Source organism: Bufo gargarizans, chromosome 5 (genome assembly GCF_014858855.1).
Source record: "Bufo gargarizans isolate SCDJY-AF-19 chromosome 5, ASM1485885v1, whole genome shotgun sequence".
Lineage (NCBI taxonomy): Eukaryota > Metazoa > Chordata > Amphibia > Anura > Bufonidae > Bufo > Bufo gargarizans.
The window spans coordinates 115,289,407-115,304,305 of NC_058084.1; the positions used below are offsets into that span (position 1 = coordinate 115,289,407).

Consider the following 14,899-nt stretch of genomic DNA (forward strand, 5'->3'; position numbering starts at 1 on the left):
TCTGTTCAAATACATTTCCCCCCAGAGTTTACTATTTGGAGGGAGATCTTTGAAGTTTCTTTGTGCGCCGCCTCTGTTCTCGGAGCATTTATTATCCATTTGCTCTGAATGGAATCATTATGCTAATACACTGTAGAGGTTGTAATAACTCATTTATGGTTAGCAACCGCTTCTCCAGCCCAGGTCCGTGTGCAGCCCTAGTGCCTAACTTCCCAGCTGCAATGGTTTAGCTTCAGAAACGCCGCTTTTACTCTATCGGGTAAATAGCATTTTTACAGTGACTGTTAAAGGGAATGCAAAATCAAAAATTACCTTTTTTTTTTTTTTTTTTACACACATCCAATTTTCTAAAAATAAAATAATTTTATATGTATATATATTTTTTAAACTAACTGTATCATTACATCGTTATGATTTTAATGCCGGAGGACTTGATCAGGTAGGATAGTAGCTGTAATACACTAAAAATACAGGTAAGGATTGTATGTAGTTTTCCTGGGGATGGGATGTAGACTGCAGTAATCTATGCCATTTCCCTGCCGATTGACTCCCATTCTTTTCAGCTGCCGTAAATAATTTTACTGTACTCTATATACAAGAATAAAGTGTTTCCAATATGGACACTACAGGGAAGGTTTAAAATAAAAGACCAAACTCCTTACTGCTTAATCATCTATATACTGTGTTTTTTAGCCAATACAACGCCCATGACCATAGGACGCACTCGGGATTAGACAGAAAAAAGTATTTCCTGGCCTAAGGAAGTGGAGGGGTTAATGGTGCTGACTTTAGTTATTTCAGTGCATCAATAATATTAATAATGATAGCCATCACAAAAATGCTACAGGCCACCCGTTAAGGGCTGTTGTCTTTCTTTAGAAGATTTCATAGTCCATTTTTAAGGTGGTCATAAACGCATGAGTAGGAGCTATGCCTGAGGTTTTCGAGGTGTTTAATATTAATGGGCCATCCTTCGGCACCCCCGCCAATTGGCTATGGCTGCACCCTCTGCACTTTGACAGGGCCAGGCAGTGTCAACATGATCACTTCTGGCCCTGACTTCTTCTAGTTTCGTGCTGGGCCATGCGCTTCAGTATCTGGCACAGTGCCGAAGAAAACTGCCAGTGAGCCTCTTTCCTGTACTGCGCATTAAACTTTATGTGCCTAGTGACCGTGTTCTATTGCATTGTACCAGAGTGGCAGCAAACCGCCACCTCCGTGTACCTAAGCGCAGAGTCACCCCAAGTTATGATCATTAGAAGTCAAAGTAAATGGAGAAGGAGTGGATAAAAAGTGGCTAGGACTCAAAACACTCAAGATTTGACCTCACTAACGTTAAGGGTTCAGCAGAAAAGTTTGCTGAGGTTTTTGCTGATTTCATAGTGGATTTCACCCTCTGTTACAAAGGGTGAAATCTGCAGAAAACAGCATCAGCTGCAAATTTCATAGCATTTCGGTTACGCGTGGACCTAGTGTAATAGTGTCAGAAGTAGTTAGTGTGTCACGTATAGTAGGCTCTGTCTACAACCACACGTGCTAAATGAGCTGCCGCACAATACCCCTGGAGACTTAAAGGGGTATTCCAGTTACATTAAGATATGTGGATAGGGGATAACTATTATATTGAGTACCGTGCTCGGCCACCTCTGTAATTCTCATAGAAATGAATGGAGCGGCCACACACGCGCCCGACCAGTTGCTCCGTGCATGTCAAGGGTGTACAGGGCCTCCTTTGTGATCGCTGGGGGTCCCAGCGGTAGGACCCTCTCCGATCTGATAGTTATCCCCTATCCTGTGGATAGGAATAATGTGACAGGAGTATCCCTTGAATAGTTTGACTTGCAGGAACACAGACAGGGCCTTAGCAGTCACCAACGAGCAGATGAGTGGGACTGGACCGGCCACATGTTCCTCTGCGTGAGGTAGGAGAGGCACAGTGCACAATGCTCATCCAGCGCAATGTGTCTGAACGTCGAGGGGATGGAGCTGTAGTCTTGCCCCTTCTCCTCCTCCACAGGACAGTGTCTGCTGCCCCTGACAGCACCCCTCGGCACAGTCTTTTATGGCTGCCAGCTGCAAACAACCCCCCCCCCCCCCTTAAGGGACCCAGAGATAAGGCACTAGCAGCCTTGACGTGCGAGTATGGTGAGGGACAACTGCGCGCCTCCCTGGGGCCTGGATCACATCTATTACAGTGCAGTTCTTATAGTGAACCAACATAGCGCTCCAGTTGTATTTTGGAACTGCACTATGAGCAGTTCTCTACTGTAATAGTCATGTGGATCGCCCTTCACAACAGGGAGCAGTTCTAATAATCTTTAGGGAATTTATTTGACAAGACTTGTGGTATAGAACAAGGGGATTGACGATAGAAATCCTCCATGTTCATATATAGTGTTCCATGCACATTGATAGCATCGGATTAAGGTCTGTGTGCTCGAGCCCTTAAAGTGATTATCAAGTTAGCTGCAGGAATATCCTCTCCACATGGAGACACACAGAGCCCCTAATATCCTGTCATCTGTTTATTTTATTTTCTGTTTATAGCTCGCCTCGGTGCCGTCCCCTCCCCCACCCCTTCCTCCACTGCTCCTTTTCATGCATTTTCCATGTCATTCTCCTTGCCTATCTTATGTTTTCTCCTCCTTGTATACATTCCTTTGCTCCTTCCTGTGCAACAGAGTAGACATGGAAAGAGGGAATGAACATCCACACCATGGAAGTGTGTAAAACCCAAGGGTTCTGAGTGCCGGTCATGTGGGGGATGTGTAACGGTAACGTGCTTGGTGCAAATTGCAAAAAAATAAAAAATGTTATAGAACACGCAAAGATCATGGAGAATCATACTGGTATGCTGTCCCTGGGAATGATGGGAATAGTTTATTGATGTTTGGAAACTACACTCACCATCTTAATAGTCTCCCCCTATGCCCATATATACTTTACTTAGCCATATACTTGCAAGAGCTTTTTCCACGAGCAAGCCGTTGTACAACAGTTTTATTTTCTGAACGTCCTCATACACTTGCCTGCTCAGTTCAGCCATGAGAAGATTAAGCGTTTTCCAGAAACTTCTGGTGACAGCTTATTGACCATGTTCAAATTCAACATGTCCAATTCTTCTTTTTCGGGCACCCCTATCTATCTAAGATATCCTGCTGAAAATGACGTTTTGGCGGTTCCAGTGCATTTGGAATGTAATCAGATCCTTTCACTGTTTTCACATTTTGTCTTGTGCCAAAATAACAAAATTCTACTTTTCCCCATCAATCTGGACGAAATCCCCCTTGATCAAAAAGTGAAAAGAGCGTTTCAGAAATGTTTGCAAATTCATTAAGAAAATAAAAAACTAAAAATTTCCCACGGACATAGGTATTCAGACCCTTTGTATGATGCTTGAAATTTAGCTCTGGGGGCCTCCCATTTCTCTTGATCATCTTTGAGATGTTTCTACACCTTGATTGAACTCCACCTGTGTAAATTCAGTTGATTGGACATGTTTTGTAAAGATGCACACCTGTCTATATGAGGTCTCACAGCTTACAATGCATATCAGAGCAACAACCAAGCCATAAGGAAGAAAGAACTGCTGTACTGAAAGCTCCCAAGAGCACAGTGACCTTCCTAATTCTTAAATGAAAGAATCTTGGAACAACTAAGAGACTTCCTACAACTGGCCACCCCACCAAACAAAAGGGGTTGTCCGTTGTCCGAGTTCAGAGCTGAACCTGGAAAACACCCTTATTTTCACCCAGGCAGCATCGGAGCATCTCATGCTCCGATGCGCTCCCTTGCCCTGCGCTAAATCGTGCAGGGCAAGCGATCTTTTATTTACAATAACACACTGCCGGGCGGAAGTTTGTGTGTTCAGTGACGTCACCGGCTCTTTGGGGCTTTGTGGCAAAATGGCCAGAAAGAAGCCTCTCCTCAGTAAAAGACAGGTGAAAGTCAACCTGGAGTTTGCAAAAAAAAAACTTAAGACTCCCAGACTGTAAGAAACAAGATTCTCTGGTCTGATGAACCCAAGATTGAACTTTTTTACCTCAATTCTTAACGTCATGGGTCTGGAGAAAACCTGCCAAATACTGTCTCTACAGTGAAGCATGGTAGTGTCAGCATCATGTTGTGACAGTGTTTTTCAGTGGCAGTACCAGGGAGACTGGTCAGGGATTGAGGGAAAGTGGAATGGATCAGAGAACAGAGAGATATTCTTAATGAAAACCTGATCCAGAGTTACCTGGACCTCAGACTGGTTTACCTTCCAACAAAGGGATGCAAATGAGCTCTATTTGCATCCCTTTCTTCCCAGAATTCCAGAGGAGCAGGTGTGGCCTAAAAGTCTCCTCACTCATATTAAGGTGCTCTCTCCCCAAGGGGAGATAGTACCCCCCCCAAAACCTTCCAACAAGACAGTGACCCTAAGCACACAGCCAAGGCAACACAGCAGCTTGGAAGCTGTAATCTCTGCCAAGGGTGCGTCAAGTCCTCTGTAAAGGGTCTGAATACTTATGTCAATGCAAGATTTTCTTTTTTTTTCTTTTCAATAAATTCGCAAAGATTTCAAACATATTTTGTTTTCACTTTATCAGTATGGGGTATTGAGTGCAGATTGAGGGATGAAAGTTTGTTTTTTTTGTATTTTTATTTTAGCACAAAGCCACAACATAACAATGTGAAGAAAGTGAAATGGTCAGAAAACTTTCTAAATGTGTTGCATGTGTGTGGGCAGTATTCATTCAATATTCTCATTATGGAAGCATATTCCTTCATCACACCCACGGACCTTTCAGGCAGACCCCTTCCCCCCACTAACGTGGACGGACCTGCAGAATTAATCAAACTGCCGAATCTGTGCCATCCTTCGTTCCCCTACCGCTTATGCAGCTCTCCGGTTTCCTCATAGAAACCTTCAGTTTTCATGCAGGTCATGTGGCCTTTGGCCCTGTAGTAGGATGTACAGAACCAGCCCAAACTTATATCTGCTAAGTGTATACATACACTGTTACACCATATTGTACGAGATGTACTGATGCTGCAACCAGTGTTCACTGTCTCCTCTTGGATGATTCACTTGTGTAATCCCATCCGCCTTCCAGTGCCCCACTTGTCCGCACTCCCTCAGCATCCACCAGAAACCCCCCACCCCCAGTGTCTTTGTACTGCCGTTAGCTCACCCTCCCTGTCTCTCAGCTATTATCTCATTCTCTTTGTCTTTCTGAGTGAGAGTGGATATGACACACGGGGGAAGGGAGATCATGCATTATTCTAAGCCAGCAACGCGAATATAAAGAGCTGTAGGAAAGTTGGGCAGGTCGTGGTTCATTTGTTGGCGAAGTTGGTTCTTCATGTGTAGCTTAATGCAGCACCTGACTGCTTCACTGTGCCTTTATGGAGCTCTGATTGCAATCTGCCGTGAGAGCCAGCCGTCTGTGCTACTTAATTGGCGCAGCGCCAAGTCTGGCTCTTGGAGTGCTCAAGAACTTTGCTACCAGCCAAGAGGGGGGCAAAACCAATGAGCCATAGGGCATGCTTTTTATTAAAACAGTCAAAGAAAGACCCGAAACCACTTCAGCTGCTGTCAATACCCTGCCATTGCCAGGAGCCCCAAGGCTACTACAGTTGCAGAGCAACTGCCAAGTGCTTTAAATCTGAGATTTAGTGACGCAAAGTTTCCTTAAGGGCTTAATTTCTGAAAGCTACTGTATTACTCCTCCCCGCGCACAAAGTGCTGTATTCTTCAGTAAAACCCACTTGAGGTAGCAAGCGCTAAGATAAGACGTGTGATCTTGATGAATGAAAAGAAGCGGCTCCGTGTGTGGGTTGCTGGCAAGCTGCCATGTCTTTGGGGATCATAGAAATTATTGATGGCACTGAACACTTGTATGCATCTATACAGCTGACTCAACGCGGAAAATACTCGCTGCAGCTGTGAAACTTGTAGCTCGCTCCCCATTTACTTTCTTTGTATCTCTGAAACTTTATGAAAAGTTTAATCATGGGTCATGAGAGTAACGTAATAGAGCTCTGTATGTAATGTAGGTGTTCGGGGCTTTATCAAACTATGACCAGGTTTTTTGCTATGATAATATGGCGCGTTATGGCTGATGACTAACTCTTCTAACCCGTTATGCCCCCTGGCACTTTTTTTCCTAGAAGCACTGCTGTTGAATAGGAGCAATATTTAGTAACGTTTATTGGTGATTGCAAAGTAGTGCCCGTTTTTCCTGGCTTTTCCTACTTTATTGCCGTGAGGAATTTATGGATTTCCATTTTTCTTATTCAGAAAGTTTTTAAACGTTTCTCACCACTTCTAGGCTATGATGGTGTCAACCAAAGCGAATAAAGTCATAGGGTGAGCTTTGGTGAATCTGTGTGTTTGCAGTGCTGATATTTCACTGCTCGCATCATTGGCTATCATCTAAAAGTGGTCCTAGACTTTGGATTTTTTATATTTATCCAGTGCTCTCAAAATCGGGATGCCTGTGGCTTTCACACACCTTCAGCCAAAAGCTTAAAGGATATTCAGGTTATCAGGATAGAGGATACATATAAGATAGTCCTACCACTGGGACCCCTAACTGATCATATAAAATTTGATTAAATGGCCCCAAAAAAAGGGAAGAAGGCATGAATGTGATAAAAATGGCCAAAAAAAAGGGGAGAAGGCGCTTATAGTTAGTGGTGAACAAGATATTGTTATCTAACCAGGGTGAGTGATTGCTACTCACCTTGGTTTAGTTAAACTGTGTGTAGTGCAGCTCTGGTAGAGATAAGAGTTGGGGTAATCTGGGTTGGTGCAGCCGAATATTGTCCAAGTTGACCATGGGCGGGAGCCAAGCGGCCACTTTGGTGCGTATTGTGATATGTGAAGGGACGCTCGTCTGCAGGCTGCACGTGCAGAAGCGCTATTATACTAGGACACCCACCAGCCGCATCTCCCAGCTATGCCGACTGCTATGCCCTTGAAAAGGGATTTCAACAGGAGTGCCCCACAGTAAGCCTACGGTGACAAGGATACAGACTTGATAAAGGGGTCCTATGTACCTCAAAACACGTTGTCTTTGCTAAATAAAAAATACTTTGTATCCACAATTGGGTTGTGAACTGCGGCTTGTGTCCATCCGCTCACCACACGAACCCAGTGCAGACTAGCTCCCCTTTACTGTTCATATGAACGACGGTCCCGTATCGCTCAGAGCCTTTAAAATGAACAGAACGACAGGTCGGGAATGTGAGCTAGCACTGCGAGTACCGGAAATAGCCGAGCTCTGTCTTTGGAACTCCTGTAGAGATGAATATACTGGCAATGCACATGCCTAACCTGCTGATTCATCTCTGGGGGCTCCAAGAGATACAGGGTTCCCGTTCTCGTGATCAGTGGGGTTCCAGCAGTAGGACCTGCAGAGGTTTAATAGTTATCCCCCATCCTGTGGATAGGGGATAACTTATACTGACTTTTTAAGCTTTTGGCTAACTGTCTATGAAGGCTAAGAGTTGTGAAAGTTTTCCGGCACGCCCAACATTGACCCTTTTTGGTTATGACTGTTGAGAGTCGGCATTATGGGCACACAATGTAAACACTTCTGTATAGTGATAATTAATGTGTATGGAAAAGAAGTGTTATAAGATATATATTTTTTGTAACTTTTTTTATTTTTATTTTTTATTTAGGCAAACGGCATTAAAATTGGACCACAAAACCCAATGCCTGGACCTCCTGGACCACACAACGCAGGACAAGCTGGTGGCAGCTGTTGTTGAGCCTGTCCTTTTTTTCACCCACTCTCCGAGGAGCCTGCTGTGGCTACTTAACTTGTTCATAGGCTATTTACATGTACTTTTACCTATTGCCCCGCCCCTCCTCCAGAGTTTCAATGTTCACTTTAAAGAGAGATTTTGGAAATTGTATTCATACTGTATCTATTTGCTTTTTTGATTTCTAGGTTTATTGATTGTGATTGTTTCAATGTCGTCTTGTTCCCTTGACTAAAAACTGAATTCTCAACACTAAAATGTTTTCATAGTATTTTAAATGGTTTGTGTGACTAGGATTCACAGATCTGTGGTGACCTGTTCAAAGGGACTTGAAATCAAATAATAAAGAACATTTGGAGACGCCTTTTTTCTCTCTACCAATATGTTTTTAATGATGGAGACTGGGTGATCTATCAGTAACATGATTGTGCATGCTATAATTGTTTCCATATGTGCTGCCCATACTACATTGTCTTCTCGTTAGGTGGACAGTATTGTAATGATTGAGATGCTTAACTGGTGAAGTCACCAAGGGTTTGAGCCAAGATCAAAACTTAAAGGGGTCGGCTTATCTCACACATTGATGGCATACTACTAGGATATGGCACCAATGTCAGATAGGTTCGGGTCTCTACTTCTTTGTGACCTACTCCTGTCTCCAGAATGGGGCTGCCGAAGTGACCGGAGAGCAGCCACACATAAGCAGCCACCTTCCGTTCACCGTTGTGGGAGTGTCAAAAATAGCACAGCATCAGTTCGGCTATTTTCAGCAGTCCCATAGCAGTAAGTGGCTGCTTGCGCGGTTTGCCCTCTATTCACCGCTATGGGACTTCCGATGACAGACAGTCATGTTCACTCGCCTATTTTCAGAGCTCCCATAGCAATGTATGGAGAGCATGTGGTCTTCACTTCAGGGTCCCCGTTCTGGTAATTGGAGCAGGTCCCAGAGGTGGGACCGCTACCTATCTGACATTGATGGCATATCCTAGCGATGTTCCACTAATGTGAAATAAGACAACACATGCACCCCCTTCCTTTTAACCATGTCCATAGGATAGGGCATAAGCATCATATTGGTAGGGTCTGACTGCTGGGACCCCCACCGATCATATGAAAGGAAGTTTCAATTCCCCTCAGCAAATGAAGCGCTGAACTCTATTTCCAGAAAACACGTAGAGAATGAATGGAACTGCAGTGCTGTTTTTGTGGAATCTGGATCCCCGTTCATATAATTACTGGGGGTCATATAATTACAATGATCAGACCCCCCTTCCCCTTTCCCCACTAGTGAGATGCTTATCCCCCATATCGCGTGCATAGGAAGTTTTGATATTGGTAAAACCATTTAAGGGTTATTCTGGTTCCAGCAAATAAAACATTCATTTCATTTTCTGAACTTTTGTAGCACACTTTTGGTTGCACAATTTTCAAACTCTTTGCTTGCAGTCATTGAATGGGAACCTTCAGTGTGCACTTCCAGGGGATAAAAATCTGTCCTGGTCATGGGATCATATAGGTGAAGGGCTCTATCTACTGTGCACCTGTGTGATCATTATATGACCAGGATAGATCTCGATCACCTGTAAGCAAGCAATGAAGGTTCCTAATCAGTGACAACAAGTTAAGATCTTGGGGGGGGGGAAAAAAGGTTTACTAGAAATTGTGAAACTTTTCATGATACACCAAATATGTTTAATTTGCTGACACCGAAACACCCCATTGACTTCAGGGCAGGCTTGGAGGGTGATTTTAAGGTTTCGTAACACTTTCAACTGATAGTTGGGGCACAGTACGGAAACGGTCAACAGAACAGTGGGAAAGTCAGAAGAGCCTTAAGTAGTTTACTTTAAGAATAGCTGGGACAGACAAAGTTTTTAATTTCTAATATTGGTAGACAGGAAAAATTGCTGTAACCAAAATGTATTTACTCATGTACAGTGTGCATAGTCCTAACATGTAATGCTGCCAGATACACACAATCAAGGTGGAAGAGTGAACGTGGTGTTTTATTAAACCTGATGAATTCCTGGAGAGAATATTCCTAATCTGCTTTAGTCCTGCTTTTTTTTTTTTCTCATGAAGTAAGCCAGTTGTATCGTCATTATCTGAACTAGCGAGAACATTCATAAGGTTCTTATTCAGTTACAGACTTCTTTAGATTTTCTTGCACTGTTATCATTTTGCACATCTTATTGTGAATGAAGTGACTTGTCGGTGTAATATTGGGGTGGTCATGATGATGTAATGTGCTGCTTTTACATGCCCTGTGTATTCTTTGGAAAAGGACACTGCAGTTTTGCAGCTGCAGTAAAGTGATTGGCAGAGCCCTTGTAGTCTCTGACAACTTTCTCTCACCATGGAGGGTCAGTGCCACTGGGATAGTATTTACTGCAATTTGTGTCTCTGTAAACTGCATTTAAGCTTAAGTTTGTAAAAAAAAAAATGTAGGAAATAACTGCTGATGTCCAATAATATATGCGTATATGGGGTCCTTTATCCATTGTTCTATGAAGTTTTAACAATGTTCTTTAAAGGCAATGTACACCTTTTGGGGGGTAATTTTTCTATTATTGCATTTTATTCATTTTGAGCTAAAAATATTTTTTATATTGGTCTTTATTAAAAAATATGGCATCTTTTTTTATGTACAGAGCTAAGATGCTCTAGTAGCACCCTTTTGGATTTTCTCTCTTTTCCGTCAGACCAGGAGCTAACTGACTCCTTATATCTGCTCTGACATTACAACACTCTTACTGATAAGAATGTGGTTTTAATAAGTGTTTATGACCTCAGTAATTTAAAGATGAGGTTTATTAGATGACGGCACAAAGTGAAAGTATCAGTCGCACAACTAGAAAAACTGTTAACCCTTTGTAACAGAACACCTCAATATTTTTAATAAAGGCCAGTTGAAAAAATGACTTTTAGGCAAAAATGCAATCGCAAAAAAAAAATTGCCTCCGAAGGTATACATAGTGTTTAAGTACACAATTTATTTTTCTGTTCTGATGCATTACCCCATCTTAAGGTGGCCATACACATTCAGTAGCTGTCGACCAACAGCAATCTCTCTCGACTTCCTCACAACTCCCTCATACATGTTTGACTCTGACAAACACGTATGTGTATTTAATGGGGAGAGAAAGCTGCTGCCAAACACTGTTGGCTGCAGCTCATCTCTGGGGAGACTAAAAGGATCGGGCAAAAATATTTAGATGTCAGGAGCTCCCCATACACATTAAACCAGGCATGCTCAACCTGCGGCCCTCCAGCTGTTGTAAAACTACTGTACAACTCCTACAATGCCTTGCTGTAGGCTGTTCGGGCATGCTGGGAGTTGTAGTTTTGCAACAGCTGGAGGGCCGCAGGTTGAGCATGCCTGCATTAAACTGTAAGACTAGTTTCATACTAGCGTTCCAGCTGGGAACAACCTGCCAGATCGGCATTGCCGGAAGCTTGTAAGTCTCCATACAGCCCCAATATAATGGGGACTGGCTAAGATTTGCACACATTCTGATAATTATGCAGAGAATTGGGCGGAAGGAAACTGCTGCCTACCGGATGGCTAGTGCTAGTGTGAAACTAACTTGAACCAATCCCGCCGTTCTTGGTGGGTTCGCCTGACAAAACACTAATGTGTATGGAGGCCTTCACAGTCTCTGTGCATAGCAAGTACTGGGCCTAATTTATCCGAAAATGGTTCTTGGTGCCTATAACCAAAAATTAGGGCTCACCTTTCATTTCTTAAACTACTGTCAAAATGAAAGCTGGTCTCTGAAAGTTACATAGCGAGGCTCGAGATTTGCTATGTAGTGAGACTTTTCATTTATCCTGTACTATTATTACTGATGATCACGTGTTTTGTTTTTCCCCCACGTTTAACATATCTTGAGGGAAAAGGAGGTTTCCATCCTGCAGAGTCCAGCCAAAAAAAATTGTATGTAAAACGGATCCTTTATTTTATTTTTTATAATGGGACAAAAAGCTGATGTGAAAACAGCCTAATTCGCATTAAATAAAAAAAAAACTGATGGAGACTTTTATTCCGTATTTTGCAAATTTGTGGACTAATGGATCGCCCCTTTTTAAAGTAAACAGGATTAGAAAACGGTGCCGCACTTCTCCACCTGATTGTACATCAGCCATATATTCACTTCATTGGGGCTGAGCGGCAATACCAGACACAACCTGTAGACCGGTGTGGTGCTGGTTCTAGAAGCAAGCAGCTATGCTTTTCTAATCCTGTACCTTAAATCCTATTTGTGTGTTTGCATTGATCTGATCTTCAGCATATTTAACAGAACATGACTCCTGGGTGTATACACAGATGCAAAGTGAAATCTAATAATTCCTCTAATTACATAATCGGTAGGCCTCATGCATGTAGGTCGCCTCCACTATATGAAGGCTACATGTGCACTTTAATGTATGATACATTCCAGGTTCTGAGTTGTGAAGGGGGTGACCCAATTGAGGTGTAATCCATTGGAGATGTAAATGTCAGTTTATTAGACGTAGGTTCGGAAAGTGGAGGAGATGAGTCCAGTGCGGCATGGCAGGACTGGAAATGGTATGTTCAGTATTTTATTCTTTGCAGCCCATAATCTCCATTCTTTCCATTTTCTTTTGCGTGGGTCATGTCTGTAAATACATGGGATATTTTTATAATGCAGAATATGTTATCTCTAAATGCTTTCTCTTTAATCCTGGCATGATCATGGTTTACTGCTACTGGAAATCTTTTCTTTTGCCTTATTACTGTGCTCTGTGTTCGCAATAAAGATTTATTTCACTGTAACCTTGTGAGAATTTGAGGTCAAAGGATGTGTTTTTTTTTTTTTGTTTGTGACACACAACATATGTACCACCAGCTATCAGTCAATACTTCATCATCTGAAGGGTATTCATGCTCTACACACAGTGGGAGGAGGCCATTTCTGATCCACTACCTGAACCTGGGGCATCAGTACTGTGATATCCTGTAACCTCTGACTTAAATGTCCTCATAAAGTCTAGAGTACCATTATCAGTCATGGTACAGGTTGAAACCTTTCCACTTGTGGCTCTGTTTCGGTTTGTTCGGTAACTGAGGTCCTACAATTAAAGTGTACAGTTTTTCCTACCCAAGTCTTAAAATGCAGATCACAGAATGTCCTATATGTGGCCATGTTGAGATCTGATACCCGAGACGTTGACCTGGTCTTATATTTAAGAGAAAAGCTATCAAGTGGAATGGCCGATTATTTCATGTGGTCTTCCAAAAGCAAGGGTCAAACTAGAAGGGAAATTGCATGTTAAATTTCAACTTGTCCCATCCTATGTTCTTGTTGGAATTGGTAGTCGGACCACAGATTACTTCCCAGTGAAACAAACATGCACACTTGGCCAACCATGCAGGTATGTTATAGTGGAGTTGGCATGAGTAGTTAAGCCAGCATTTGCCCAATAATTCATGTTGTATGGGCAGCAAAACCAATTTGAATGTATGTATTGAACACTGTGTGTATACCATAGGTACCCTTCTAAAGCTGGCCCCAACAGTACCAGAGATATACTTTACACTGGGCATACGTACACGAGTGAATACATGTCCCTATTCATAAAACCAGTTAACAAAAAAATAAAGCCAATTCTAATTACTGCTGTATTTATCATTTACATATTGTATATAACATAAGATGACGTGCCTTGGTGTATATGCTAAGCTAAGGTTGCTATCAATTTACATTTGATTTTAAGAGCATTGCTTTAGGATTTGCTTTGGCATGTTCATCCCAGTCCAATGGCTGCTTTTAATGTACAGTATGTTCTTTAGCATACCAGTTCAAGTAGAATTGCGTGCCAATGCTTTGGGAAGCCTGTGTAGTCTGAAGAAACATGGCTAGTCATCTGTTAAGGCTCAAGTATTACAGGCTTTTCACATATGGAAGACTATATTTTTTGTCTTAGTTTTTCATCTAGCTCTCTGTTCAGGTGGACTTTGCAATGTGTCAGATTATGATGTCATAAATGTAAAGCAAAAAAACTAAATAAAAGTACTTTTCTTAATATTGTAAACCACCTCTTTAGTAACTGCTATATTTTTTAACAGCTGGTACTTTACATCCATATCTTCTGTATTAGGTTCCAATTCTCTCCATTTCTATACACCATCTTGTTGGTAGCCTGTAATTTTACCAGTAGGCACATTAACACGATTGGAAATAATATTTCATTGACAATCTCCCAGAGTTGTTTTTTTATTTTTTTATTAGAAGGTTCCTGCTTCTGATTACTTGCCCATTTATATCCACAATGGATTCTGCATCTGGAAGTCATCTAGTATCTTGGTTTTCTCAATGTGTTTTTTTTTTTTTTTTTTGCCCTCATTTTTGTTTGTGTCAGTTGCAGTAAAGCCAGTGAGGGGAAGTTAGTCCTATTTTGCTGGAGTCTTTGGTGCCAAATGTCACCTGTCGCCGGAACTGCCTGCCGGATCCAGCAAAACGTATGCCAACTGATGGCATTTGTAAGACTCCGTCCTTCTGGTGTCATTCGGAAAAACGGATCCGGCATTGATTTTTATTTTTCACTTTTTTTTTCGGTCTGTACAGAGCAGAAGGACGGATCCGGCACTAATACATTACTATGGAAAAAAATGCCAGATACGTCATTCAGGCAAGTGTTCAGTTTTTTTTTTTTATCGGAGATAAAACCGTAGCATGCTGCGGTTTTATCTCTGTCCTGATGCATCCTGAACGGATTGCTCTCCCTTCAGAATGCATGGGGATAAAACTGGTCAGTTAATTTCCGGTATAGAGCCCCTAGGCCGGAACTCTGCTGGAAAAAAAAACCTAAAGTGTGAAAGTACCCTAAGGGCTGTTTCACACAAGCGGATGCCGTGCGTGACATCTGCTGCGTGAATGACAGCCAAGACCCGATGTGGACAGCAGAAGCACGGAGCATTAACATGATTGATGATGCTCCGTGGCTCTCGGTGATCTCTTTACTACAAAATCACAGTGAGATAAAGTTGTCACCGTGATTTCGTAGTAAAGAGATCATAGAGAGGCACGGAGCATTATCAATCATGTTAATGCTCCGTGCTTCTGCTGTCCGCATCGGGTCTAGGCGGTCATTCACGCAGTGGATGTCACGCACGGCATCC

At 42.4% G+C, this 14,899-nt stretch overlaps 1 protein-coding gene across 1 annotated transcript in view; it reads left to right on the forward strand.

Annotated features, from left to right (window-relative positions):
- The window catches only part of RAB2A (RAB2A, member RAS oncogene family), an 80,110-nt gene extending 66,295 nt beyond the window's left edge, over positions 1-13,815 (forward strand). Inside the window, exon 8 of the mRNA XM_044295708.1 lies at positions 7,672-13,815. Coding sequence (XP_044151643.1) covers positions 7,672-7,761 — 90 coding nt within the window. The 3' untranslated portion in view covers positions 7,762-13,815. The remainder of the gene's footprint in view (positions 1-7,671) is intronic.
- The last annotated feature ends 1,084 nt before the right edge of the window (positions 13,816-14,899 follow it).